Source organism: Psittacula echo, assembly GCF_963264785.1.
Source record: "Psittacula echo genome assembly, chromosome: 1".
Classification (NCBI taxonomy): Eukaryota; Metazoa; Chordata; class Aves; order Psittaciformes; family Psittacidae; genus Psittacula; species Psittacula echo.
The window spans coordinates 137,598,225-137,625,083 of NC_137735.1; the positions used below are offsets into that span (position 1 = coordinate 137,598,225).

At 39.7% G+C, this 26,859-nt stretch overlaps 2 protein-coding genes across 2 annotated transcripts in view; one reads left to right on the forward strand and one right to left on the reverse strand.

Moving 5' to 3' along the window:
- The window catches only part of COG5 (component of oligomeric golgi complex 5), a gene marked incomplete at its 5' end in the record, with an annotated part of 193,097 nt that extends 174,992 nt beyond the window's left edge, over window positions 1–18,105 (reverse strand). The window contains 6 exons of the mRNA XM_080615705.1: window positions 7,811–7,931; window positions 13,025–13,094; window positions 13,195–13,249; window positions 15,931–15,988; window positions 16,992–17,131; window positions 18,039–18,105. Coding sequence (XP_080471831.1) covers window positions 7,811–7,931; window positions 13,025–13,094; window positions 13,195–13,249; window positions 15,931–15,988; window positions 16,992–17,131; window positions 18,039–18,105 — 511 coding nt within the window. The remainder of the gene's footprint in view (window positions 1–7,810; window positions 7,932–13,024; window positions 13,095–13,194; window positions 13,250–15,930; window positions 15,989–16,991; window positions 17,132–18,038) is intronic.
- Window positions 18,106–18,958: 853 nt separating this feature from the next.
- On the forward strand, window positions 18,959–25,497 carry DUS4L (dihydrouridine synthase 4 like; the record flags this gene model as incomplete). The annotated part of the gene is made up of 6 exons (XM_080638840.1): window positions 18,959–19,065; window positions 19,313–19,434; window positions 20,800–20,917; window positions 22,375–22,497; window positions 23,430–23,656; window positions 25,247–25,497. 6 exons carry the CDS (start codon window positions 18,959–18,961, stop codon window positions 25,495–25,497), a joined length of 948 nt encoding a protein of 315 aa, XP_080494966.1.
- Between the last annotated feature and the right edge of the window lie 1,362 nt (window positions 25,498–26,859).

Consider the following 26,859-nt stretch of genomic DNA (forward strand, 5'->3'; position numbering starts at 1 on the left):
AAAGAGAAATGAAATCAGTTCACTTAAGATGTATCTGCAGTTTGCTAGAATATTCTTCATTTTAATCCTGTTTCCCAGCATACTTCCCATCCTTCTCTGCTTGATTATTACTTGTAAATTTAATAAGGATATACCATGTTACATCACTCAAATCATTAATGAAAACACTAGCCAGCTGCAGAATAAATTTCAACAAAACCCCACTTGATATATTGCTGGGCAACAGTGAACAACTGATGACAGATTTTGGCCATCACTGGGGTACAGCTTTCTCAAAACTTCTGCGTTCATTACACACCATTTTCATCTGAATTATATTGCTGATGTGTGGCAACATGTCAAGAACCCTGTTTAAATCGAACTACAACACTGCCATTGATCTCTCTAGCCCTCAGATTCGTTAGGCTGCCAACAAAGAAAATACAGTTAGTTAAACAGGATTTATTCTCATAAATCTTATGTGGCCTATGATTTAACAGTATTTTTATAGTCTGGATTCCCACAGATAATTTATCTGTCCTAGAGTTTCTTTGCTTAAGGAAGTCAAGTTCGAGTTGTCTAAATAAAATAGCTCTATTTTATTTATAAAATAAATCTAGATTTGGTTTGAGACCATCTTAAGAACCTGAATGTGCACAAGTCCATGGGACTTGATGAAATCCATCTGTGGGTCCTGAAGGAGCTGGCGAATCAAGTTGCTAAGCCACTGGCCATCATATTTGAAAAATCATGGCAGTCAGGTGAAGTTCCCAACAACTGGAAAAAGGGAAATATAACCCCCATTTTCAAGAAGGGGAAAATGGATGACCCGGGGAATTACAGACCAGTCAGTCTCACCTCTGTGCCTGGCAAAATCTTGGAGCAGATTCTCCTGGAAGGCATGCTAGGGCACATGAAAAACAAGGAGGTGGTTGGTGACAGCCAGCATGGCTTCACTAAGGGGAAATCCTGCCTGACCAATTTGGTGGCTTCCTATGATGGGGCTACGGAACTGATGGACAGGGGCAGAGCAGTTGACGTCATCTATCTGGATTTGTGCAAAGCATTTGACACAGTCCCACATGACATCCTTGTCTCTAAATTGGAGAGACATCAATTTGATGGGTGGACCACTCAGAGGATAAAGAACTGCCTGGATGGCCGCATGCAAAGAGTTGTGGTCAATGGCTCAATGTCCGGCTGGAGACCGGTAACGAGTGGTGTCCCTCAGGGATCAGTGTTGGGACTGGTCTTGTTCAACATCTTTGTCGGTGACATGGACAGTGGGATTGAGTGCACCCTCAGCAAGTTTGCCGATGACACCAAGCTGTGTGGTTCGGTTGAGATGCCAGAGGGAAGGAATGCCATCCAGAGGGACCTCGACACGCTTGTGAGGTGGGCTGATGCCAACCTTATGAAGTTTAACCATGACAAGTGCAAGGTCCTACACCTGGGTGGGAGCAATTCCAGGCACAGCTACAGGTTGGGCAGAGAAGAGATTCAGAGCAGCCCTGTGGAGAAGGACTTGGGGGTGTTGGTCAATGAGAAAATGAACGTGAGCCGGCTTCAGTGTGCGCTCACAGCCCAGAAAGCCAACCGTATCCTGGGCTGCATCAAAAGGAGCATGACCAGCAGGTCGAAGGAGGTGATCCTGCCCCTCTACTCTGCTCTCGTGAGACCTCACTGGGAGTATTGTGTGCAGTTCTGGTGTCCTCAACATAAAAAGGACATGGAACTGTTGGAACAAGTCCAGAGGAGGGCCACGAGGATGATCAGGGGACTGGAGCACCTCCCGTATGAAGACAGGCTGAGAAAGTTGGGGCTGTTCAGCCTGGAGAAGAGAAGGCTGCGTGGAGACCTCATAGCAGCCTTCCAGTATCTGAAGGGGGGCCTATAAGGATGCTCGGGAGGGACTCTTCATCAGGGACTGTAGTGACAGGACAAGGGGTGACGGGTTCAAACTTAAACAGGGGAAGTTTAGATTGGATATAAGGAAGAAATTCTTTACTGAGAGGCTGGTGAGGCACTGGAGTGGATTGCCCAAGGAAGTTGTGAATGTTCCACTCCTGGCAGTCTTCAAAGCTAGGTTGGACAGAGCTTTGAGTGACATGGTTTAATGCGAGGTGTCCCTGCCCATGGCAGGGGGGTCGGAACTAGATGATCTTAAGGTCCTTTCCAACCCTAACTATTCTATGATTCTATGATTCTGTTTTCAATAAAGCAAGCTCTCCAGTCTTCTGAATTTCATCTCTCCTCCCAGGAGTTCCCAAAGACAGCCACAAAGAACAAAGAGATTACTCTGAAAAGCAGCTGAGATACATTAGGATGAATATACGTATTGTTTATATTTGTATTCTTAAAACTTACACACATACACGTACATACGTATGCACACAAAGGAACACACTCTCCTTTTTATGGAATACATCCATGTTTTGACAGCAACAGAGAAAAAGATAAGACAGATTTCTTATGTTTAAAATATTTGGAAAGATTTTGCTCTATTTCATACCATAAGCATTTTCAAAGATGAGGAAAATGCAGACCATAAGACATTACTAAAACACAAGAAGAAAAGGTAAAAAAACCCTGAATTTTCACAAAGAAATTTAACTCTCTCCCTCTGTCAAGCATTGTCTTATATTACTATATGACACAAACTTGGTAACAAGCTGTAATACTATAGATAACTTCACAGTCTTTACAATGGTGTTCCCTTTTGGTGGAAACTCCAGGTTACTACACGTAGTAGGAATACTAGAAAAGCACACTGAAACAGAGAGACCTCAATACTGGACAAAACAAGGTTCCACCAACACCTTCCCCAGTAAGGCAAGTGAAGAAGAGGTCCTTTTCCTCCTCCCATTTCCTCTAATTTTGATGTGTCTAACAGACACATCAGCTATACCCAGGTTTTTTCTTGTTCGAATGATTTCATGACCCACCTTTTTTACCCTAGAAAAGTGCTAAGTCCAATTTTTTTCTCATCTCCACAAGAGAATTTTTCAGGCCCAAGATCACTGTCACCTTTGTGCAGACGTCACTAGCTCCAGAATACACTCTAGAAGACAGGGCTACTACCACCACCTATATTATGCCAGCTACAAAGAGGCCTTCCATCCAGACATAGCCAAATAACTTCCTTCAAACTACATTTTACTCAGTATCATGCATATCCTAACTATGTTTTCCCCATCCAAGCTACGTTTCTTCACAAGTATCATCAAACTTGAGCTTTATTTCTTTGCATTTCCCTTAAGTATTTCTATTGCTATATTAAGCCTAAACAACAGTGTAAACTTTGCTCCCTCTTTATAAAGAACTGTGCTGGTTTGGGCGGGGGTAGAGTTAATTTTCTCCACAGTAGCTAGTATGGGGCTATGGTCTGGATTTATGCTGGAAACAGTGCTGATAACACAGGGATGTTTTAGCTAATGCTGAGCAGTGCTTACACAGAGCCAAGGGCTTTTCTGCTCCTCACAGCACCCCACCAGCGAGCAGGCTGAGGGTGCACAAGGAGCTGGGAGGGGACACAGCAGGGACAGCTGACCCCAACTGACCCCAGGGATATCCCACACCATATGGAGTCATGCTCAGCATGTAAAGCTGGGGAAGAAGAAGGAAGGGGGAACAGTAATGGCATCTGTCTTCCCAACTATTATGTGTGATGGAGCCCTGCTGTCCTGGAGATGGTTGAACACCTCCCTGCCCATGGGAAGTGGTGAATTAATTCCTGGTTTTGCTTTGTTTGTGCAGCTCTTGGTTTACCTGTTAAACTGCCTTTACCTCAACCCACGAGTTTTCTCTGTTACTCTTCTGAGTCTCTCCCCCATCTCATCAGGGAGGGAGCAAGCGAGTTGCTGTGTGGGGCTTGAGTTGCCAGCTGAGACTAAACCACATATGTAGGGTTTTCTCCATTTTAGCTAGACTGCTGTAACTGACAATATTTTGCTTTTTCTAGAGAATTATTTAGCTTTAAAGTAAGGTCATAGTCCTATCTTCCCCCATCCTCTCTTCTCGTAAGTTACATGGAAGGCAGTATTGTTCTGGAGCAACTTCTATATTGGAGACACACAAAACCTTATTTAAATAGACCCCTTTCCCCTTCATTTTATGGCTGCACAGCTTAGTCACAGACCAACTCCGAGTTTACAAAAGAGCACTATTATGGCTGCTGTGAGAGCCTGCCTACAAGTATTATATGCTCACAAGGTCATTCAAGCAAATAAATTCACTTGCTGTGAAATAAATTACAATACAACCATATATAAGGACTAGGAATTTATTATAATTAAAAGAAGTCTAGGCATTTATATGAATAATGATGACATCAGTTATAGGTATTCGACAAGCAAAAGATATAAATCCACTGCTAGCTCTGTAACTGACAGATGGAATTAACAACCTGCCCACAGTCAAACCGGACATTTGCTGCATAACTACGAATTTTTTCATCTTCCTCTGATCAGTTACTGACCACGGTTATTGACAGTAATTTCTGCATACTGACACAGAAGACAGCAGAAGTCTTTAATACCTACAAAATCTCTTCTGTGGAAGGCAACTGTATGTTGTTTACCATTTTCTTGTCACATTCTATTGTTTAAATCTGCTTAGGAATGTTTCTTTTTCACCTTATAAAATATTTGTATTAAAATATCACAAAGAAGCAGAGTCATGTAGGGCACATAATTCACTGCGTTAGGCACTATGTGACATCTGAATATGCCATTTGTGTTACCTATCCGTACACTGAATTGGACTGTATATTATGAAGAACCACCACTAAAGAAGCAGCTAATAGCCTATTCAACGTACTATCACAGCTCTGTTTCTACTTTGCTAGAGAACCCAAAGAAGATTGCTGGGAGGTGGACGAGATGCAGAAGAAAGTTTGGGGGTTTATATACCTGTATCTATACACACACATACATACATGTTTTCTCTTCTTACCGTGTCAAAGCTCATTTCAAAGAATGTTCAAATCCAACACAGAGGAATTTTTGAACTTCTTTAGCTTTAAGTAGAGACCTCAGTGAAAATACTACCAAGTGATTTCAGAGTAAAGCTCCTAACATTATCCACTGAAGCTGCAGATCTGCAGACTACTAGCAACTAACAAAGTGTCCAATAAACAAAGCCCTTCTCAGTGAAAGCTACTGTTTCTTGTAGTTCCTCTGACTGACCCATATTTCTAATTCCAGTATTTTGTATTTTTTATCACATCTTTTCCCATCACTGCAAAATAAACTTCAAGACACAACTGAGTAAAAGCTGTAAGTGAACTAACATGGATTTGTTGAGGAAATATATGTGGAATACATGTACCTAAAAGAGCATATACACATTTGTGTCCCCCAAACATATACACAGAGTACAACAGTATGTCAAAACAATGGCCAGTTATCCCAAGAGTCTACCCAGAATACCCTATAAGCAATAAAAGGTACATTACACCATAGAAAGTGCAAAGCTTCACAGTGCAACCAAGCAGAAATCACGTTGTACATGTACACCAGAAGGGTAAGAAACAATGGGAAGAAACTTTCCCTGAACGAGAGACTAAAAGGATATTCAGAAATACGTGGCTAAAAACACAGATTAATATTAATCTCAGCCCTGACCCCCAATTCAAAAGCAAGCCTCCATGATGCAGAGCTCCCTATCCAATACCAAGCTTTAACATCACTCATGTCCACCACCTATTTACTGCCACCAGATGTAGTACTTCCTAAGCCTTCCCAAAGCTTTCATATCTCACCACCGAATAACCAGTGCCCAGAGTCTGTTCCCCATGCTTCCCACCCTCCCAATACCACAGAGCACCACAGCACATTTCCCAACTTTCTGAAGCACAGCTTTCCACACCCTCACCCCAAGTTACCACAGCCTCACAGCTCTCCTGCCCAATCCCACCACCACCCTACAGATCTCCCACACATTCCAGCACTTTCCAAAGCCAGAAGCACAGCACAGTGCTTCCCCAGCCATATCTCAAAATCCAGCCTCCTTGCAACACACCATCATCTCACTGACTCCCACTGCAATACCCTGAAGCATCTTGAATCCAGCCACTGTGCACTTTCCTCCCCTCTGAACAGAGCTGCCCCATCTGCTCACGCAGTGAGCCACCACACAGCACAGACACCTCCAACACACCACACCAGCCACTCCTTAGGGGGTGTTCCCGTCCACTCAGGTGCTGGGAGTCGCGGGCAGCTGGGAGGCAATAAGAATTCAGACCAGCCAAGGTGGGCAGCAGAGGGTAACAAAGAGCAGATAGCCAGAAGACAAGGCAGGGATGCGGGGTGGGGTGGGGGGGAGGTGGAGGTGGAGAGAAGAAAAGAAAAGAAAGGAAGAGAGACCACGAAAAGAGAGGGAGAGAGAAATTACAGTAGACAAGGGATTTTACAAGGCCATAAACCATCTAGAATTAAGAATCAAATTAAGGACCACAAGCCTTGAACTCCCCTCCCCCAGATTGGTGAAACTCAAAAGAGCTTCCTAAGGGAACACATTTCCTTTCATCTTTAACCATAATAATTACTCAGACTTTTCTAAGCTTCACCACATATATGAAAACAAGAAACTCAAAAGACTCTGTCACTTTAACAAAAGAAAGTGCAAGCTATTTTTTAAATGGTAAAAGCAAAAAAAAATGGGAGGGAGAGGAAGGAGAGTAATAAAAGGCATCTCCCCTAAAAGAATGAAATCCTAAAAGCTAAAGATATCCTAAAGATAAACATCTCAGGTTTTACCATTAAACAGTACTGATTATTTTAATAGGATCTAGCATTCAGAGTAATCCCACAAGACTTATAAAGTAGGTAAAAGGTAGTATTACTTTATATATCCTGAAGGAATAGATAGTGTGAAGGGAGACCAAAATGGAAAGAAAATAAAGAATAAGAAAAAAACAGAAAATTAGAAAAAATTGAAAATTAGAAAAACTATTCTAGCTTAGAATGCTGCAATTGATGCTTAAGTGCTTCAGTCAGACTGACACACTAAATACACATATATAAGCTTTCCGTTTGCAACACAGCGCTTGCTAATTATAAGACTAATTCATTGTCCAATAATTTTTTGATTACACAGTATAAAAAGAGCAGTAGTGACAAACATGCACAATAAACCTCAGGATGATTCTGAATGGTTTTTATAAGTTCAGCCCTCCCACAACCTATTTTTGGAAGCTGAAATTCGAATACCATTAAATCAAAGGAGAAGCAGCTGGCAAGATACCATATACAACACCAACAACTGATCTCCCAAGACTAATGGGATGCTCCTCACTGCATCCTGCAGCACAGTGTGGAAGTACCCAAGCTAGCTCAAGAACAGAAAACAATCAAGCAATGTAATGTGAACTTCATGAAAACTATTTCATCACTCTTCCTAAAACCAATAAAATAAAGGGTAAATTAGCTGCTGCTGCAGCAGAATGCTTCCAGTATCTGAATCAGGTTACATATCTGTAGATCGTATCACATACAGCTTTCATAAACGACACAGGGCCAATAATTTTCTTTTAGAATGTAGTGCAAAGTCTTCCAAAACTAAATATCTGCTGCCTCTGAAGGCATTTTATACAAACATAGGCCAGTAGGAAATCAATTGCTTCACAAAAATATTGTTGCCTAAAAGAACACAAGTTATTATCATAGAAAAAGTTGAAAGTACTAATGAGCTCTGTGCATACCATTTCTCAGTTCAAATCAATAAGTAGATAGCAAGAATCACAGTAAAAAGTTTTTGTAAGTCCAACACTAGTGTGAGTCATGTGAGTGCAAGCTAAAAATGCCTCTAAAAGTAACTAAGAAGGACTCACCAAGTTCATTAAGGCTCTGGGCAGCTTTTGTTATCTCTCTGCTTCCTCCTTGCAGTTGTCCTTGAAGTCTCTTACTGAGATACAAGATGCGTATTATCCTCCGCAGCAAGTCACAGGCAGCCTGCACAGAAATCATAGCATTATGATAGAAATCATAATGTACTATCAGTACATTATGATCACATAGTATAAGGCCTCAAATATGGAAATATTTTAACCAAAAAAAGGAAATATGAATATGAATAAAACCAAGGAACTTTAGAACACTGCAATCCCTTTTCCCAGGATTTTTAACATGCTTTTATGCAATACAGACCAATACTTTCTAAAGCTGGTAATTACATTCACAGGGCTACTGAGATTATGCTACCATTCCTGGTTAAAACAAAAAAGAAACTGATAACCCTATGACAGAGACATGTTCCATTTCTAACTAGAAGTGAGTTTTATTTTACATTGTGTATCTCCCCTCAACATCCTTCTCCTCTGTAAACCACAATAAGATTAAGAAGTTGGCCTTGCCAATCCAATCTTCATCCAAAATAAACAAAATGGCAGCATTTACTTCAGAGGACAATAAAATTTAAAGGCTAAGCTGTTACTACAGATACGAAATCTTACTATGGGAATACATACAAAAACTTATTTTCAGCAAAACTTTCCTAATGCCAACCACCTTCATTCAGCCAGCTGGTAGTTCACATTTTCTCACAGGTTTATTAAAATACATGGCATTTCTGGCTAAAAATTAAGAAGATGGATGCATATGTAAATTTTCAGGAATATTTCGCTGCCACCAATTTAGGAAAAAAGGCATTGCTGGCATCTGAATCAAACATAATACTTTGATAATTTTTCACTCAACTAAGATCTTGAAACAGGCTTTCTGCTTCTACACAGTAAATAATACAGATGGAAAAACAGTAAGAGTTACATCATGTGTAGAGTTCCTCTACTAGAGGACTGGATCAGTGGGGCTAGAAGGTATATTCTACAGGAGCAGCAACATTCTGGAGTGGGTAACATCTAAACTAGGATTCAGAGATGCAACTCAGGAGAAGGTTAAAAAGTATGTGGATTTCGGTACAGTCATACATACGGTCCAACATCTGCAATCAGATTAACAAGAAAGGTAAATAAGAAATTTAGAATATAATTATATCAAATATAATATAGTTGTTCTGATATATTTTCCCTGGTACTGAAGGCAAAGCCTCCTGAACTTTATGGATATCAAAATTAAATTAAAATTACTTTAGAAAATATTTAGTATCTGACAGACTTTGAATCCCCTCCTAGAGTTTTTAGAGTTTCAAGTTAGTATCCTGAAAACTGTTAAACTGCATATATGAGAACATATGCCAGTGAGTCATTTCAACCAATATTCAGTAGACTGCACAACTTCTCAGTCTCTTCCCTATGCCAGCACAAACCAATCAAAACACAAATATTTATAGTTCAATTTTATTAAACATCTAGACAGAACCAAAAGGAAAAGTTCAGAAAATCCCCACCGAGGCAAATCACCAAAAGCATAGTTACTGCTTTTGGCTCTGTATCACATAGTCTGAAGTGCAAGTTTCCTAAGCATTTTAACACAACTTAACCACATGATTTCTATTACCATTAGTGAGAACCAAGTGGGGCTTATCCTACTTTGACAGATTAGTGTATGAGTTTTTATTAATTCATTTCTTTAATTAGAAAAATCTTGATCCACTTATCACTTTCATATCTGTGAACTGAATTTCTGCAAGATGAATCAGAAATAGCTTTTTATATAGCACAGTCTGCTTTGCCAAATAAGAGGGCACAGTATTACTACTTTGCTTTCAAATTTAATTACTCTCTAATCCAATTGCGTACCTCTAGCTAATCTTTTTTCCCTAGGAATTCAACTTCAGTTATCTTCTGACCATCTTCTACTTTACATGCCAAAAGATTATTTCTTTTTCATTTACTTGTTGCTTATTATCTCCTATCCCAAGAAACAATCTTAAAATGCCTATCAAACTGAGTAAGAGATGGGAAAAGTTACATTTAGAAACAAGAATAATAAAAAAAAAAGTTTTATCTTCTGGCCCTGTGAATTAGGAGGAGAAAAACCCAAGGACACTGAAGATGCACTCTTAACTTCACAGCAATTGTACCCTTAACAAAGATTCTGTTTCACGCAAGTATTTGCATTTACACGAGTTATCCAACTTAATAAAACTCACAGTCACTGTAAGGGAATGCAATATATGAGGACTGTGTAATGGAAATAAAAAATTCTGTCGAATAGTGGAGCTGTTTGCAGCTGCTAGATATCCTAACCTGACCACCTGCATAACCAGAGTCTGAACTAATTCAGGAAACATTCCTTCCTGTGTTGATAAAGTATGCTTTTCTAAGGAAGATGCTTTCATCCAAGAAGGAATGAATTCCACCGTTCAGGCAAGAACTAATTTGGGAAAGGCCAGTGGCTTGAGTTAGTCCCAACGGGTTTAGTAAAAATGAAACCTGATTTTTCTGGAGATTACACATTAGGTACCTCCTGAAATTTAAAGCACCATATCAACACTAACAGACATTCTTAGTACAATTCAGGCAATCAAAAAGCCTCTTACTTCTCATCTCAAATTTCAAGAAATTATTGAAAGAAGACTTAGAAAGAGAGAACTACTGAAAATGTGTCAGTTCATAGCTCATACATGCAATTGCATGCATCTGCCAGACCATACTGTAATTGGAGATATATGTAACAGAAATCTGAAGAAAGATGAGACAGTCCACTATCTTCAGACTACTTTTATTATTTAGTTACAGCAGCATCAGGATGAAATCTGCTACTGGCAATTATTTTAAACAATAACTTTAAAATACAAAATTATTCTTTTTTAAAAGTGGTTTGTTTTTTTTAATTGACTCTTAAAAGCATTTTTAAACACTGAGATATCTAAAATTAAGCGAATTTAGCTTGTGATCTACTATGGAAAGACTCAGTAGAGGACAGTAGGAAGCAAGCTTTGTGACTCTGCTGCTCCCCTGGGATGAAATGAAGCTCTAAGAGCACAACAAGACATAATATACACAAGCACACAGCAGAGATTTAGAATTCAGGACTAGATTTGAATTTTGACAATGAATTTGCAGCAAGTATGTTTATGAAATAGCCAGACTATATTAAAAACAATTAAGGATGGCAAAATCCAGCTTTATGCAAGCCAAATATTCCTTCAGCTTGTGAGCAGTCCCAGAGCAATCAATGGAAAAGCACTGAAATAATACCATTATGAGTACAAGAGTCTCTTAAACCACCACACAGTTCAGCAAAACATACCTGCCAACCCCACAGATTTTGACAGAAGGCAACCTCTTTTATCAGTCATCTACCTTTTTCTACTTACTCTACCAACTGTACACCACCTGATAAAATTTGTAAGTTTGAAAGTGTACCATGCAACAAGTCTTGCATTTGGGAGCAATTTTATGTCACAAGCCCTGCCACTGCCAGGAAATGAACTGTCTACTGTGCTGTTGCCTTCCTGAACGAACAAGTCAGCTGGGTGAAGAGACACCCCAGTCTTAACATCTTGGGCAGGCACGAGGGTTGAGATTTCAAAGGCCTATTGACTCAACTCACGGCAAGTCCAGATTCATTTCGTAATTCAGGTGTCCTGACCCTCAACTTCTCCTAGCAGTATAGAGCAACACAAAGCACTCACTATATCTGCCAACACAAGAAAGTTCATGCTGAGGATAAACTCCCCCTGGCAGAGAAGCTAGAATCATCGTTCCTCTTTCTACACTTAAGTAAGTGGATTTGGACACTTGAAGGGTAGCCTAGCAGGCTTCCCTTACCCTGAAACTCTTTTTTCTGACTTACAGCCAAGAAAAGCCAGATACTTCAAATTCCCTGGCACAGGCTGCTGACTCTGGACACATGCTGCTTTCACACCATAGGAAAATTCGTGTAACCCTGTTACAGCAAAGAGAAAGCCAAGAGCATCCAAGAAAGAGTTCTTAAATCCAGGAACTATTCTTCCCAGATGTCCTTCTGTAGTTTGACTTTGTGTAAGGTCAGGGCAGAAATGATCTTCATCTTTAGACTCAAATTTCTGCAACCCTTTCCACAAAGAACAAAAAATTCTGCACCTAAATTCTGCCACATGGAAGTTAGGGAAGTTTTGCCCAGTGGCAAGAACAGTAACAGCTGGAGCTGAAAATAACAGAAACAGCTGGACAAACTGGCTAAACAGAATGTTGAGAGCTTCCTGCTGAACTTCACAGTTACTGAAAGTAATGTAGAAAATAGAAATTCAGCGGAGAGACTACTGCAGCTGCTCCACCAGCCCCTAGACCAAAAACTGCATGACAGTTTGCAGCTACATCTACTCTACTGTACAACAGCAGTCACCCACAGATGGCAATCTACTTAAGTGTATGCCCACAGCTAAAATATTAGGTACTAAAAGACAAGTTCCTAGTTCTGCAAAGTTAAGGCAAATTCGTGAAGACAAATAGTTCAAACAATAACTCATTAAAAACTTGTTGATTTGGAATTTTGTTGGTTTTCAAACCATAAACTGAATAGAATGCAGCTACGTGACTCCTGAAGATCTATGGAATAGTTTTCAACTATTATAAAATTAAAAGTGGAAGTGTTTGACACATATCTTACCACCACTGTAATAAGCGCTCTTTCACTGCTGTCCTCTAACAGAGATCTACGTTCTCACGTAGACTCCATTTATATTCAAAAGACAGGAACAGCTACGTACCTGGGCTTATAAAACTCCAGAACCACAACTGGCTTCACAAGTTGCATCTTGACTATTTTGAAAGAATTAATTCCCAAACTCCTTACTAAACTGCAGCCAAGCATCATTAACTCAGAGGAGAAAAGCGTCTTCTCTACACAACAGCACCGTAACATTAAATACTAAAACTACACAAACAGTAATGAGAATTTAATTAATATGTACTCAGATAACCCTTCCCTCTTCTCTGAGTCTCTACAAACCTGACTTAGCTAGTGCAAATGTCATTTCCTACTTTGCAATACAAAGCACTTCTCAGTAGCTCATGAAGAGACACACAAATAATGATTTTCATTGAGAAACACTGACAATGAAATACAGGCTCCTGAAGTATGAAAATCGCACCCATGTCTGACAATTGGGAAATAATACATTTTCAGAAAGTATTAAATACATTTTTAATATAACTTACTTGGAGTTTTGCTAGCTGAGCTGTGCGAGACACTATTTTGTTGTAGGGGTCAACAATTTTGACTCTAATTCTAAGAATAAGAAGAGAAAATTATTTACAACAATATTAATAAATCACATGATAGAACCAATAAGAATTTCTACTTTCTAATCACATACTGAATGGCATACCTATCAACAGTACTTTGTAGAGCACCAATTCTAGTCTGCATCATTTGGAGGACACCTGCAAAATAAAGCACATTTTTTACATGCAACACTTGTCAATTACTGAAAGACCTGTTCTTCAAACCATGACAACTACTTCAGACTATTTTAGCACTAGAATAAAAAAAAAAAAAAAAAAAACACCAAAAACCCAAAACCAAAAACCAACAGTTTCCCCCTTTACAGCAAATTTACTACAAAACGTGAAAACAGATTGAAACAAATGAAACACAGCATATTTGGAAACAAACTATGCAGGTTATAGGTCACTTACTAAATGTTATGGAAAACTTATGGATAGAGAACACAAACCTACAGAAGAAATATCACTCTGAAATCCATCATATGTTAAGTTTCAAGTAATATTTAGAGTAGGTTACTTTCTAAGAGAATGATGATCAGGACTGCTGGTCAAAGGCATAACCTGATACAAACACCTGAACATGACATACAAAAATGGTACAACCTATTTAACACTATTTATTTAACACAGTGACTAGATAGTTCAGAGAAACCAACAAAGAAGACTGAAAAGATAACCAATTCTATCTCAAGGTTTTATTCCTGTCCATAAGCACCTTTAGCTAAGGCATCGATGTCATTGTGAGGTCATCTAATTTAGATTACAGAGCAAACTACCCTAACCGTGTTTGTTCCAGATTAGTTTGGCAAAGCAGCACAATGAAAGCCCACAAGCATGCTTGTTCTTTTCTTGTTAAAAAGCAGTCAAGGGTAGCAGTCATTTTTGCAATATGGAATCAGTCTGCTGAGAATTTAATTAAGTTACACCAACCCAGGCCTATGAAATTATTTTTGTTCCAGTTATTGTTTGCCATTCTCAAACATGTAACATTTTTTTGTAAAGCCCTGTTTACAAGCATGTCATCATCAAATTGGATAAAACTGCGATATACTAATATGATATACTAAGATGGAAGACACATATAACTACTGCTAATAGTTTTATTCAGTTTGTCCTGTACTGGGATTGTATCTCATGTATTTTGTATTAATATGCAAACTCCCATTTTCTCCATATTTCAGAATTATTAACACGGCCTAGTGACAGACTCAGGAGTTTCCTGACATTTATATATGGAATGACAGGCATGCAATTCTTACGCCTCAGAGGATGAAGACATGAGATACAGTGAAAAGTTGGCAGAATAGGCTGTATTTTCTACTCTACATTGCAATAATGGGGGGAGGGCCAGTAGCACAACATTACTACATCTATGACTGTGACATTGCTATAAAGCATATAGCAGCCCTCTTGCCAGAAGGCAGAATTAGGATGCGTGAAAAGGCAATCAACCCTCTCCATCTGCTGCATAAGATATGGGATAATATTATATCGCCTACCTTGAGCTCAAGGTATCTATTGAGCTACCTATGGACAGAAAAAAAGTATGTACACCACATCAGCGTACCGTTTTAAAAGTACACAGACCTAAAAAAGGACATTACAAGTTGGGTTTGTCAATTTGGAATGTTCAATTAGATTCACTTTCACACATCCAAATGACTGTGAGTGCTGTGAATCAGCTCCATAATCTTCACTTGCTACCTTTCTTTGATAAACATACCAAGAGCTATGTGTTTCCAAGTTCATAATTAAAATTTCTACTGACTATTTTCTACTGAAATTTCGTGACTGGGAGGTATATACTAATCACAAGATTAACTACAGATTCCTATCTACCTCTTATTCTGATTCTGATTCTTATTTGGAGGGCGAACACAGATTCCAGTCTTCGTATGCTTAATTTTCCAACTGTCCAAAAAGCTGTTCAGGAGCTACCATCGCTAGATTAAATAAGCTTTTATTTCTTTTTATAGCTGTATGCAAATGCTATCAAATACTGTATCCAGTAAGTTCCAAAGACTAAGGTGATAATATAACTGTCAGTAACCAGAAATTCTCTGGTTATGCTCAAACCTGGAAGAAGAAGGAATACATAAAATACTTAGCAAGTTACAAAATGAATGGGAAAAGGGTATATGCTTGAATCCCATAGTGTATGCAAATTAGCATGTTATAGAGGTAAATATATTTTTCTGAAGAAAAACCAAGAAGTTCCCAGCAAGTGACAAAGAGCAGAATGGCAAGCTTGATGAGCTCCTTACACAAGAACAAAATATTGTAACCATTTTTCTATACAGATTCAATTGTTTGTAAGTAAGGCCTTTGAAAGCCTGCAGTTTATATTAAAATCCAGACCCCAAACAGTGGAATAACATAAAGGTATGTATTTAACCTAATAGCCCCCTTCTAGGAAAAAAAATATCCCAATGCAATTATGTGTTAAGACTTGCAAACTATGCAACACATGCATAAGCAACATGCACATGCTTGGTACTTACAGCAGCAGGTATCAGCTAATGTTGCAACAAAATTAGGCTTATTTAGAAAAATATATTAAAAGGTCAAAAAGACTTGATGGCTAAAGTTGCTCCGAACTGACTATCAAAGTATGTTTTCCTAGAATTAGTTAACCCTAAAGAAGTACCAGCGAAATCTTCTCCCTGGAGCTCCATCTACTGACATCAAAAAAAAATAAAGCTGCCATGTTACTCCTCAGCAGATCTGCAACCTGAACATTAGGGGCCAAAGTTGGCAGTGAATGACATTTCCTGCAGAGATATTAATAGTGCTTCCTCCATTGTAACAAGTAGCAAGCACAATATAACATAATTTACCTTCCAGGGATTCAATTCCGGTTGCTTGGGCCAACAGGTCTTCATGTCTTGCAACAACCTTAAAAAAATCAATCAACACAGAAAAATGGGGATGTGTGCCTGAAAGGAATAGCAATACATCATCATTGGGCATTAAAGTATCTCATCCACCTTGCATTAGGCAGACACAGGAAAAAGCAGCCACACCTTAAAGATGAAAGGTTTCAGAACACAAACAAGCTCAGAACAAGAAGAGGGTCAGTAATTACAGCACAGTTGACATCTTAGAGCCAGCAGAGCAATCACACTTCAACACACCACCATAAATAACAACAATTGTAATTTTAAGCTTATTAATCACATAGTAATAATTATATTCAAATTATTAATATTTTCTATTTAAGACATTTAGATACTAGTTCCCAAAGAGAGGGAAAGAGAGGAAGAAGGTTTTGAAACAGCACACTTAGCATGCATTCTCACTGCAAGGTGCACTGTGGATCTGTGGTGTCTGTGTAGATTTTACCAAAAACCCTTCTATTATCCAAACTCAAAAGCCTTCCTGAAGGTGTGGAGATGTGTTAACATAGAATCATAGAACACTTAGGGTTGGAAAGGACCATCTAGTTCCAACCCCCCTGCCATGATAGGTTACAGCTGCCCCACTAAAGTCTTAACAGCCTAGGCTACTCTCCATCACAGGATGGAAGGATACAAGTTAAATCAATCCTTGTTTTATCACAATTGTCATCCCAAAACACGGGCCAGCATTTCTGATAGTTGACATGATCATTTGGAAAGAGTCAGGGAACATCCTTACAAGGAAGAGCAGAACCTCCATGTATACAGAAATAGGCTGCAGAAACTAAAAGCTGCATATGGCTTCTTGGTAAGGGGTATAAAGAGTGGGCTCAACTAAGTCAAGTATCAGATTCACTACTAGTTTTGCTGCAATCTGTACCTTTAGTTACTGCTTGCAGAGTACACGGGGCAATTTCAGAAGCAACAATATCATATGATTACTAAGCTTTTGACAAGTTTATATCAACCTCCCCAGAATAACAGGTATGCTTTAAACTTACTTGTAAATGAAGCTCTTTATCCAACTGACTAATACCTTGGGCAAGTTTTGCCAGTTGCTCAGCTATCACAGCCTGATGGATAGACTGCGAAGTATAAGCTTTCACATCAAAGTCTTCTCTGAAGAAGTCAGCATAACATTCTGAAAAACATTTTGATTTTACTTTCACACTTCAGAACAGTTAAATTATATTTCTAGACCCAAAGCACACAGTTATCTGACTCTCGGTTTCTCCAAAAGTAACAGCTTACGTTGTCTGCATCACACAATACAAATGTGACACCAATTTGAGAAGAAATCACAACCAAAAGAAACAAGTTTGGAGCTGATGACTGGGGTTTGGGGTTTTTTGTAAATAAAGACTCGTATACCTTTACTCCACATTGCCTTTTCTTGAGTAGAATACACTAAAAAGTATCGACAACTTCTTCAAACTTCGCAGTGCAACTAGGGAGAGGCTGTTGAGGTTGTACCCATAATCAAACACAGACACCAGTTACCTTCAAATCACTGAGGATCGAAGTGGCATGAGACACAACTTCATGAAACCATTCCGGGCTCTTATAAGGGCACCGCTTTATAAAACACTGAACTAAGAGGTGATACTGCAAGGAAGACTTTGGGTGAAGCAATACCCGAGCTTCCATACAGCGATATTACCGAGCACCTTCACCTCTCCTTCCTGTGCACTCCTTCTCCCTTCAGCAGCAACACGCCACCTCGCAGGGCCCCGCCACCGGGATCCTCGGCCCTCAAAGGAGGGCTCCCCACAGGGAGGGCTGGGGTCGCTCCCCGGCGCCAGCCGTTCCTCCGCCGCCGAAACTTCCCGTGACTTGACAGCGGAGGGGTTTCACCGCCCTGCTCTTCGCGTCCCCGAGCACCACCGCCTCTTCCCCGGCGCTGCCCGTCCTAGCAAGGGACCCTCCGCCTTCCCCGGGCCACCCGCAGACCGGACCCGGCACGGTCCCGCCGCAGGGGTCACAACCGGGAACTGCCACCCATCCCTCCGCGCCGACCCCCCCAGCCGCCGCCGAGGGCCGGGCCTCACCGTCCGCCAGCAGCTCTGCGAGGGCCGGGGCCGGGGCCGCTCCGCCGCCTGCCCCCGCCTCCTCCATGCTGGCAGGTGCCGGGGGCCCGCGCGTCACTCCCTGGCCGCGGCGCGCCGCGATGATGGCGAAAGCGCGCGACGGAGCGGGGCCGCCCCGGGAACAGCAGGGCGGCGGCGGGGCCCTCGCGCACGTGGTGAGCGTGGGGACGGGCTGGGCCGCAGGGAGCGGGGCGGGAGGCGGCTCGTGGGGACCGCGCCGCGCAGGCACCCACACGTGGGAGCGAGCTGAGGCCGGGGCGGTCGGGCCGCAGTCCCCGCCGTCCCCGCCGTGCGGGGAGAGGAGGAGGGAGCCGGGCCTGTAGCGATAAGACGAGAAGACGGCGGGCTTGGAGCAGGTGTGGCTCTCGCCTGGCATAAGGAAAAACTTCCTCCCTGAGGCAGGGAAAGGGCTGCCTGGAGCCGGCCCTGCGCTGAGGGATGGCTGAGAACCTCCCCTCCAGCCCGAGCGAGATGTGAGCCCTGGGTGGGCATGGCTACCCAAGAAAGCTGTGGCTGCCCCATCCCTGGCAATGTTCAAGGCCAGGTTGGACAGGGCTTGGAGCAACCTGGTCTAGTGGAAGGTGTCCCTGCCCGTAGCAGGGGGTTGGATGAGCTTTAAGGTCCCTTCCAACCCAAACCACTCCGTGATTCTGTGAATGAAAACACAGGGGTGATACCGCGTGGGGATGGCAGAGTACAACGAGGCCGGTGCTCAGCAGCTGGCTGTGGCAAAAAGCTTGTTCCAGCACTCCACAAGAGAGGGCCTGCTTGCAGGATGCTCTACTGAAAAGCAAGCTGCTTCATGGCCTGTCAGAAATAGCTGAATGACTTCTGTTTCAAACCCTGCTTGTTTTTCCAGATGTTAAAAAGATTAACTATACATGATTGGTGACATAGAAACTAAAGAATGCCAACTGAAAGATCCCATGGATTTGTTTCATTCTGGGCGAGTTGTAAAAATATGTGCCCCCATGGTCCGCTATTCCAAGTAAGTAACTGTCATGTCAACTATGTTTTCAGTGTATGTTCTGTGAGGAAGTTTATCTTGACGGTAAAAAACAGGAATTATTACTTCTTTTTTCCTTTAGTTATTTAAGACAGACAGATGTGGGATGTATTTTATCTTAGGATAATATCAGACATCCCCAGAGTATGGCATGTCAGAGCAGCGTTTTAGAGCAGCTAATCAGGAAAATGGCTTTACTATTTATTTTCTGATTTTCATGTGTCTGCAGGTTGGCTTTCAGAACCTTGGTTAGGAAATACAGTTGTGATTTGTGTTACACGCCAATGATAGTGGCAGCTGATTTTGTGCGATCTGCAAAAGCAAGAGACAGTGAATTCACAACCAACAAAGGTATTTGTTTTAATAAACTGTTGCCTTGTCAGAATGTTTTACGTGGTGATAAGCTAAATTGGCCAAGTGAATGAAGTCTGTCACACTGCTTGACATCCATTAACAGTTTTGTTATCTGATTGATTATAAAACCATAGAAATATTCTAGGTGAAAATAAACCCAATCCAGTGACCGTGTGTCAAATTAAATAGTGGAAAACTGAGATCTGTGGTGGGTTGACCCAACATAGGTGGCCATCAACCACCCACACAGCTGTTCACTCATTCCCTCTCCACCTTCCTAGTAGCACAGGGGGAGAACAGAAAGAACAGAACAAAAGTGAGAACTCGTAGGTCAAGATAAAGATAGATTAATAAGTGCAGGAAAGAAGGAGAGAAAAAAAAAGACCAACTGATGCAAAGGCAGTCACTTCCCACCTAGCACTAGCAGACCAGTGCCGAACCAGTCTCCAAGCAACAGCCACCATGGAACACACTTCTTTTGCTACCAGTCCAGTTTTATTGCTGAGTTTATTACCCTAACCCTAAGACTGAGATATTTTTAGATGCTTTTAATATAATGCAGTAGCTGTAAAAGAGGAGAGCATGGTCCAAATGACCATCTGGCTCTCTGCAGGGGTTTTAGTGAATCACAAATGATTCAGCAGACCCGAGCTGAGGATTACTGACACTGGTTTCCCACGTGAGACAAAGCTGCTAAAGCTGCCTCTGCCCCTGTGTTCTCATTCCAGCTCTGCATATCACATTGTGGATAAAAATCAGCTATGCTGGCAAAGAAGAAGAAAGAGATGGGCTAGGATAAGGAAGGGAAGAGCTTGTGTATTGTTTGGCTCCTTTCTGAAAGATTGGTTCTGTAAGCAAGTTTCCTGCCTGGCAAGACAGCCAGTCATGTCAGCACAGCAAAAGGGCAGCATGCAGACAAGAAGGGGCAGGCCAGGAGGGGAAGCATGAAGACTGCTGAAAAATAGAGAATACTTAATTTCATATACCATGTTTGTGAAAGATGAGCATCTGACCAGTTTCAGTCTGAAAATGTGTATGTTGAGCCGGCTACTGTCTAGAACAGATATGTTTGTTTGAATTCCTACCTCTCTTGATAGGCGTACTCGTTTAGTAACCACTAGCCAGCTACCTCTATTTATTTGTGATCCCGGGCTCAGAGAGTCACAAAATAGTCAAGTTTGAAAGGACCTGTGTAGGTCATCTTAGCCAGCCCACTGGTCAAGCAAGGTCACCTAGAGCTGGTTGCCCAGGACCATGGCCAGACAGTCCATGAATTTAGAATTTGTTAATTTTATTATTATTATCGGAGGGGGGGGGTGGTGTTTGTTTGTTTGATCTCTAAGTACCTTTTCATTGGAGTAGGTGATCATCCATTGATTGTTCAGTTTGCTGCTAAAGAAGCACAGGTTTTGTGTGATGCTGCCCGTATCGTCTGTCCTTTTGCAGATGGAATAGACCTAAACTGTGGCTGTCCTCAGAGGTAAAGATTTGAAAAACCTCGGTGAAATAATGATGAAATCATTTGAGATTAAAGAATACTGGTCTTCATTTTCATAGTCATTTCTGTCTTAACTTAAAAATAGACTTTGAGAGAGAAAGAGCTTTTTAACCTGTCAGAAATGTCTATGTGGCAAGACACTGTTCTGAATGTTCTAAGATGCCTGTCACCATGGTGAAACTGGGAAAACCAGGTATATTTGCCAACCTGCCTTTTTTCATTTCTGAGATACTGAGTGTTGGCTTAAGAAGTGAAGTGTCCATTCCTTCTCAGCAACTGTTAAATATGCATTACCAAAACCAGCTTGCTGCAAATAATTTGGAGAGTGCTTTGAGAAGTGATGTGACAATTGCCAAAATAATGAGCCAAGTCCCTGATGTCTCAGACTTCTGCAAGTGAAGGATAGTCTCTAAAATATAATTAGACAGATTACATTATTCAGGAAGTGCTGAAAAGAATTTCTTCCATCTTTCATTAGGTTTATAAGTACAGTGAATTAGTGATCTACTTCTCTGTTAAATTAATAAAGATTTTGTCTTGACAGTGAAACAGAGTAGTAATGCACAAATGAAGATTCTTGCTAACTGGTTCAATTGAGAACCATTTATTCCATGCTTGTCAGGCAGCCTTTTTCTTACTGAAGACCTCAAATGTAGGAAAGCAAAAGATAATACTACGGTGTCAATACTTGTCTATTCTAATTAGGTTGTCTTGACTTGAAATTACAGTATTTGAGAAAAGTCTTTTCTGGAGAGATCTGAGGCTTCAGAATGGAAATGTAATTTTTTTTCTAAGCTAACTACAGTTAAGTATGCCAAACTGTAAGTTCCTTTTAGGACAATAATATATGCTTCCATTTGAATCCTTTGTTTCTTGCACATGCTGTTTTCAAAATAACAAAACTTTGTGCACTTAATCTGCTTTTATAAGAAAAAATGTATAAAAAAAAATCTGTTGCTGTTAAGTGGAAGTAAAGGTTATTTCATGCCAATCAAAATAAAGTGTTTTGCAGCTGAGGGAGAACAGAATATTACTGAACTCAGATCCTTCCCTGCACTTCAAAAATCTCCCTTTTCAATCCAAAGTAATTTTCTGTTTAGAAGAAATCCATGACCTGATGAAGGGGAAAATATCAATTTTTTTATTTTATGTACACTGTAAACCACTGTTGATTAAATGCTAATTTATCTTCCTTGTGAGTCCATTTTGTGGACAGAAAATTGAACTGGAAGAGATTAGTAACTTGTCCAAATGGAGACTGAACCAAGATCTAAAAGCTGGTGCCAAACTCCAAATGAATCATTGATCTACAGCCAGTACTATCTCAGTCTACTCAACCACACATTCGGAAGGTTGTAAGGAACAAAACCAATGTATCTGACTGAAATTGATCTGCATTTTCTCAAATGTGGAATACACATGTTCTTTTTCTTTTAAAGGTGGGCGATGGCAGAAGGTTATGGTGCTTGCTTAATAAATAAACCAGAGCTTATTCAAGATATGGTGAGACATGTACGGAATCAGATCGACAAACCGAGATTTTCAGTATCTATTAAAATAAGGTAGATCTAAGTGATGTTCATGATACATTGAATAATCCGTTTATTTTTTTTTTTAAGAAACATGTTCATATAACAAGTACACTATATGTAATTCTGTTAATGTAATATTACACATTATAATATTTTCCTTACATGTGAAGACTGCTGAGACTTTTTTGATCCCAGATGAAAGAATATCTGGGAAAAGTAATCCAGACTTAGATAGTAGAACCAGCACAGGCTTTGGCTACTTATCCAGGTAACATACTGGATGCTAAGAGTTTTCTTGCAGTCCAGCTGATATGAAAGTACAAGTTAAAAGGTTCATGGTTCCATAAAAGAAAAGCAACACATAGTGTGTACCATCACAAGGATTTACTTTGTGAGCTGCTGGAGGCCAGAGCCACATTTGCTGCTGGCTATAAAGGGAAGGGTAACAAAACTGGGAGCTAGTCCCCCCGGCTGCTATAAGGAACACATCCTTCTGTAAACTGTTGCTTTGCATTGCTTTGTACCACTTCCACTGTTCATCCCATATTCACACATCCCATATAGCTTTTGTATATTTGCCAGTTAAATTTCAACACAGTTTCCAATCTTCTGGGAAAGAGGAACTACTATAATTATCTTTTTTTCCCCACAAAGTAAGCAAAATAATGATGTTTAGTTTAGAATCTTTTGGACACCCTTTTTCAATCTCTGTAAAATTTATCATGTTTATTTCAAAGATGTGATGAAATTAGGAAATGATAAATTAAATAGTGGTTTCTGTACATTAAACTCATATCTCTTCATTAAAACAAACAAACTGAACCTCATTATCTTCCAACAGTAATATTTTCTTTATTTATAGTTATTTATACAAATCTGTGATAACTCCTCCTTATGGAGGGCAGCGTTTTATACAGTTCAGGTAATTTATTATCTAATGTTTTCATTCTGTGGAATTGTAGGATCCACAAGGACTTAAAAAGAACAGTTGACTTGTGTCAAAAAGCTGAAGCAACTGGAGTTTCATGGATTACAGTACATGGGAGAAGTGTAGAAGAAAGACATCAGCCTGTACATTATGATGCAATTAAAATAATTAAACAAAGCATGTCTATACCTATTGTGGCTAATGGAGACATTAAAACTTTAAGAGATGCTGAAAAAGTTCATCACTTGACAGGAGCAGATGGTAAGATTAAACACTCTTTTCTAAGTAAACTTACAGATGAGGTTTTAAAGTATTTGTTTTAGCTATAAGTAGGACATGATTCGAGTGCTTTACACTCTTTGAGGAGACAAATGAAGAAGGGTGTTTCAGATGCCTTATAAAAATCATGAACAGAATCACTTGTAAATGCACTAGAGCACTACTATTCAAAGCCACAAATAATGATTTCCAAGGCAAATTACAAAAGCTCTTTGCTTAATTATGCTATCTCATCACTCAGTAGTGGAGTTCAGACATTCAGTCTATCTCTTTATGGAGCTGAACATTTTTTAAAGAGCTGTGAACTTCCACTTGGCAATCTCTACTTTGTGCTCATAGCATCAGATTTCTCACCGTAAGAATATGGTGGGAAAATGAACTATTCTTAAGCCAGATATTTGACAGTTAAGATGGTTAGCTTCAAGGACACAGTGAGGTATTGCACTCTCATATCTGTGTGTTTACCTTGTCCTACACTTCAGTGGTAAAATTTGAGGATTTTTTGCAGGATTGCCCTGCAGTTACTTAGTCACAGTAGATTCCTGAAACCATCTGTAGTTTCAAGACAATACAGAAATTCAGTAGATATTTTGAAGAGGGGATCTGTATCTACACACTTTGGTCTTTCAACTAGAGAACAGCAGGACAGAGGCGAGTAGCTAGTGTCATAAGGAAAAGTTCATGTGGCACGTTTCTTTTGACATTACTGGTATTTAATGGCAACAGCAGAGACCAGTTGAACCAAACTGCTATGCTGCTACAGTGACTCGCCCCCCCCCCCCCAAATACAAAGCAGGAAGGAAATATGTAACAGAAAAGAGTATTTTCATAGCCCAGTTGACCTTCAATAACTAAATTATAAATTATCAGGGTTTTTTCTGTCATGTACAATAGTGAAAGAAATTTTTCATTTTTTATCTTCCTCTCTTTTAAGGAAAGTCTAAGTGTGATAGGTTGTTGACAGTGCAGGAAAACAGAATCCCTTAATCACAGAAAAATTACAATAGAACTTGTATGAGTTTATCTGACAATTTGGGATTACAGTTGCAAATACACTGGCTTGCTCAGAAAGATTTACTGCAGATCAAGAGCCCTGAGATTTATATAATTGAGACATCGAGCTCTTATTGGAAGAAGAATTATAGGTCAGCAAAATCAGCCAAGTTGCACTAAAATAACTAAACTTAGCCTACTGCTACTCTTGCATCTTTCCATTGTAATACTATGTTAAAAAGGCAAGTTTATATGTGTGTAGCAAATATAACCAAAATACAATTGAGTTGCAGTTTCAACAGTAGGGAAGCAAGGCTCCTGTGTCCTGAGCTTCATTTCACAATTCTGGAGAGATCCATCTGGAGACATCACCAAGTGGAATGTGTTGACAGGTGTAGATACTCTGAGGTTTAAATTGTTAAGTGTGTTTCTCCAGTACAGCTATAATACCCATCCCTGTTCTCCCATTACTTGCCTGTAAGTTTTGGGTGGTTGTCCTGAGGGGGTGCTATAAGAAACCTACAGAAAGATTTAATGTACAATTTAATGTAACTTACTGCTTTAATTTCCAATTTGAAGGTATAATGGTGGCTAGAGGACTCTTAGCAAATCCAGCAATGTTTGCAGGATATGAAGAGACACCTTTGAAGTGCATCCAGGACTGGGTTGACATTGCTCTTGAGCTTGGAACTCCTTTTACATGTTTTCACCATCACTTAATGTACATGATGGAACGCATAACTTCAAAGCAAGAAAAGAAAGTTTTTAATGTTTTATCAAGTACTTCAGCAGTACTAGATTATCTGAATGATCATTATGGTTTGTGGTAACAGAAAGTATTTTAGTTCTATATGAACTTGTATTTTTGCAGTTATCGATACATTGTTAAATTTTTAATTGTGTTTCTACTTTTTAGTCACATTCCTATGCTAAGTATTTTCAACACTGATCAAGGTGGTACTTTATATTTTTAGCATTTTTATGTCAGCATTTTTCACTCTAGAAAATAGTCCAGACTGCACAAATGTGGAATTCTCTTTCCAATGCACTACTACACAGAGGATTGATTATTGTAAGACTCCAGTAATTTTAATTTATTTTTTCACCAAACAATTGCATATAGCAGTGTTTGCAAAACTACTAGGGCCTTTCTTACATAAAACCTCCTAAAATCAGAAGGATTACTTATAAATAATACCAAGAATTTCAAACCAAAAGAATACAAAGGGAGCAGTTGTAGAGATTTTTGCCTCATCTGACTAAGCTGTACTTCTAAATTTGAATAGGTGTTTCAAGCTTAAAAGACTCTGAGGCCTTGAAGCCCAGCACAGTATCCTCTTTTAAATTAGATGTTGCTTTTGCAGGCTAAAACTTTCTACACTTACTTACAACTCAGAAAAATTCCACACTTCATATAGTGGAAGAAACCTGGAATAGGTAAACGATGATGGAAGGAAGGAAAGAGTAGAATGAAGAGGTAGCTTAAACTATCTCAATGTACAAACTTACTGAATCTAAAATACAAGACTTGAAAGTTCAATCTAACTAAATTCAGTTTTGTTTATTTATTGTATAATGATTATATAAAATATTAAATCCCTGTCATCTACCAAAACAGAACTTTATAGGTCAAAGGAAAGCCGACAGATTTTCTCAGTGGGGCTCTTGAAGTCCTTTTTGCCTGCTGGTATGTTGCTTATCAAAGCATGACAGCTACTTGGCTTTGAATCTTTGTACTGGAGGGAAATAGTGAAAATTAGAACAAGATAATAATGTTACACACCAGCTGCACTTGTTCTGCAAGGGAAATTTCACAAATCTGTACGGTACAATTATTTGTAATCAAATAATTTGTTTTCATTCAAAGTTTACACAGAAATTCATACCAGACATTGCTTCATTTTCTGCCTCTGAGACTTCTGTGAATATACAAGTGAATAGTTCTAAATTTTCTAAATAAATTACTTGGTTTTCTATACAATTGTACTTATTTTTTATTACACTATATATTATGACAACCTGGGGGAGGGGAGTTTGCTTTAGTTGATACTCCCCAAATAATTTAGATATCAAAATACTTCCAAATTTTTAAGTCAGTTGCATAAAAGATCATTTTTCATAATGAATATGTCTGCTTTAGGCTTATGAACATAAGTTTGAAAGGCATGACCTGGGTCATCAAGTCTAGTTCA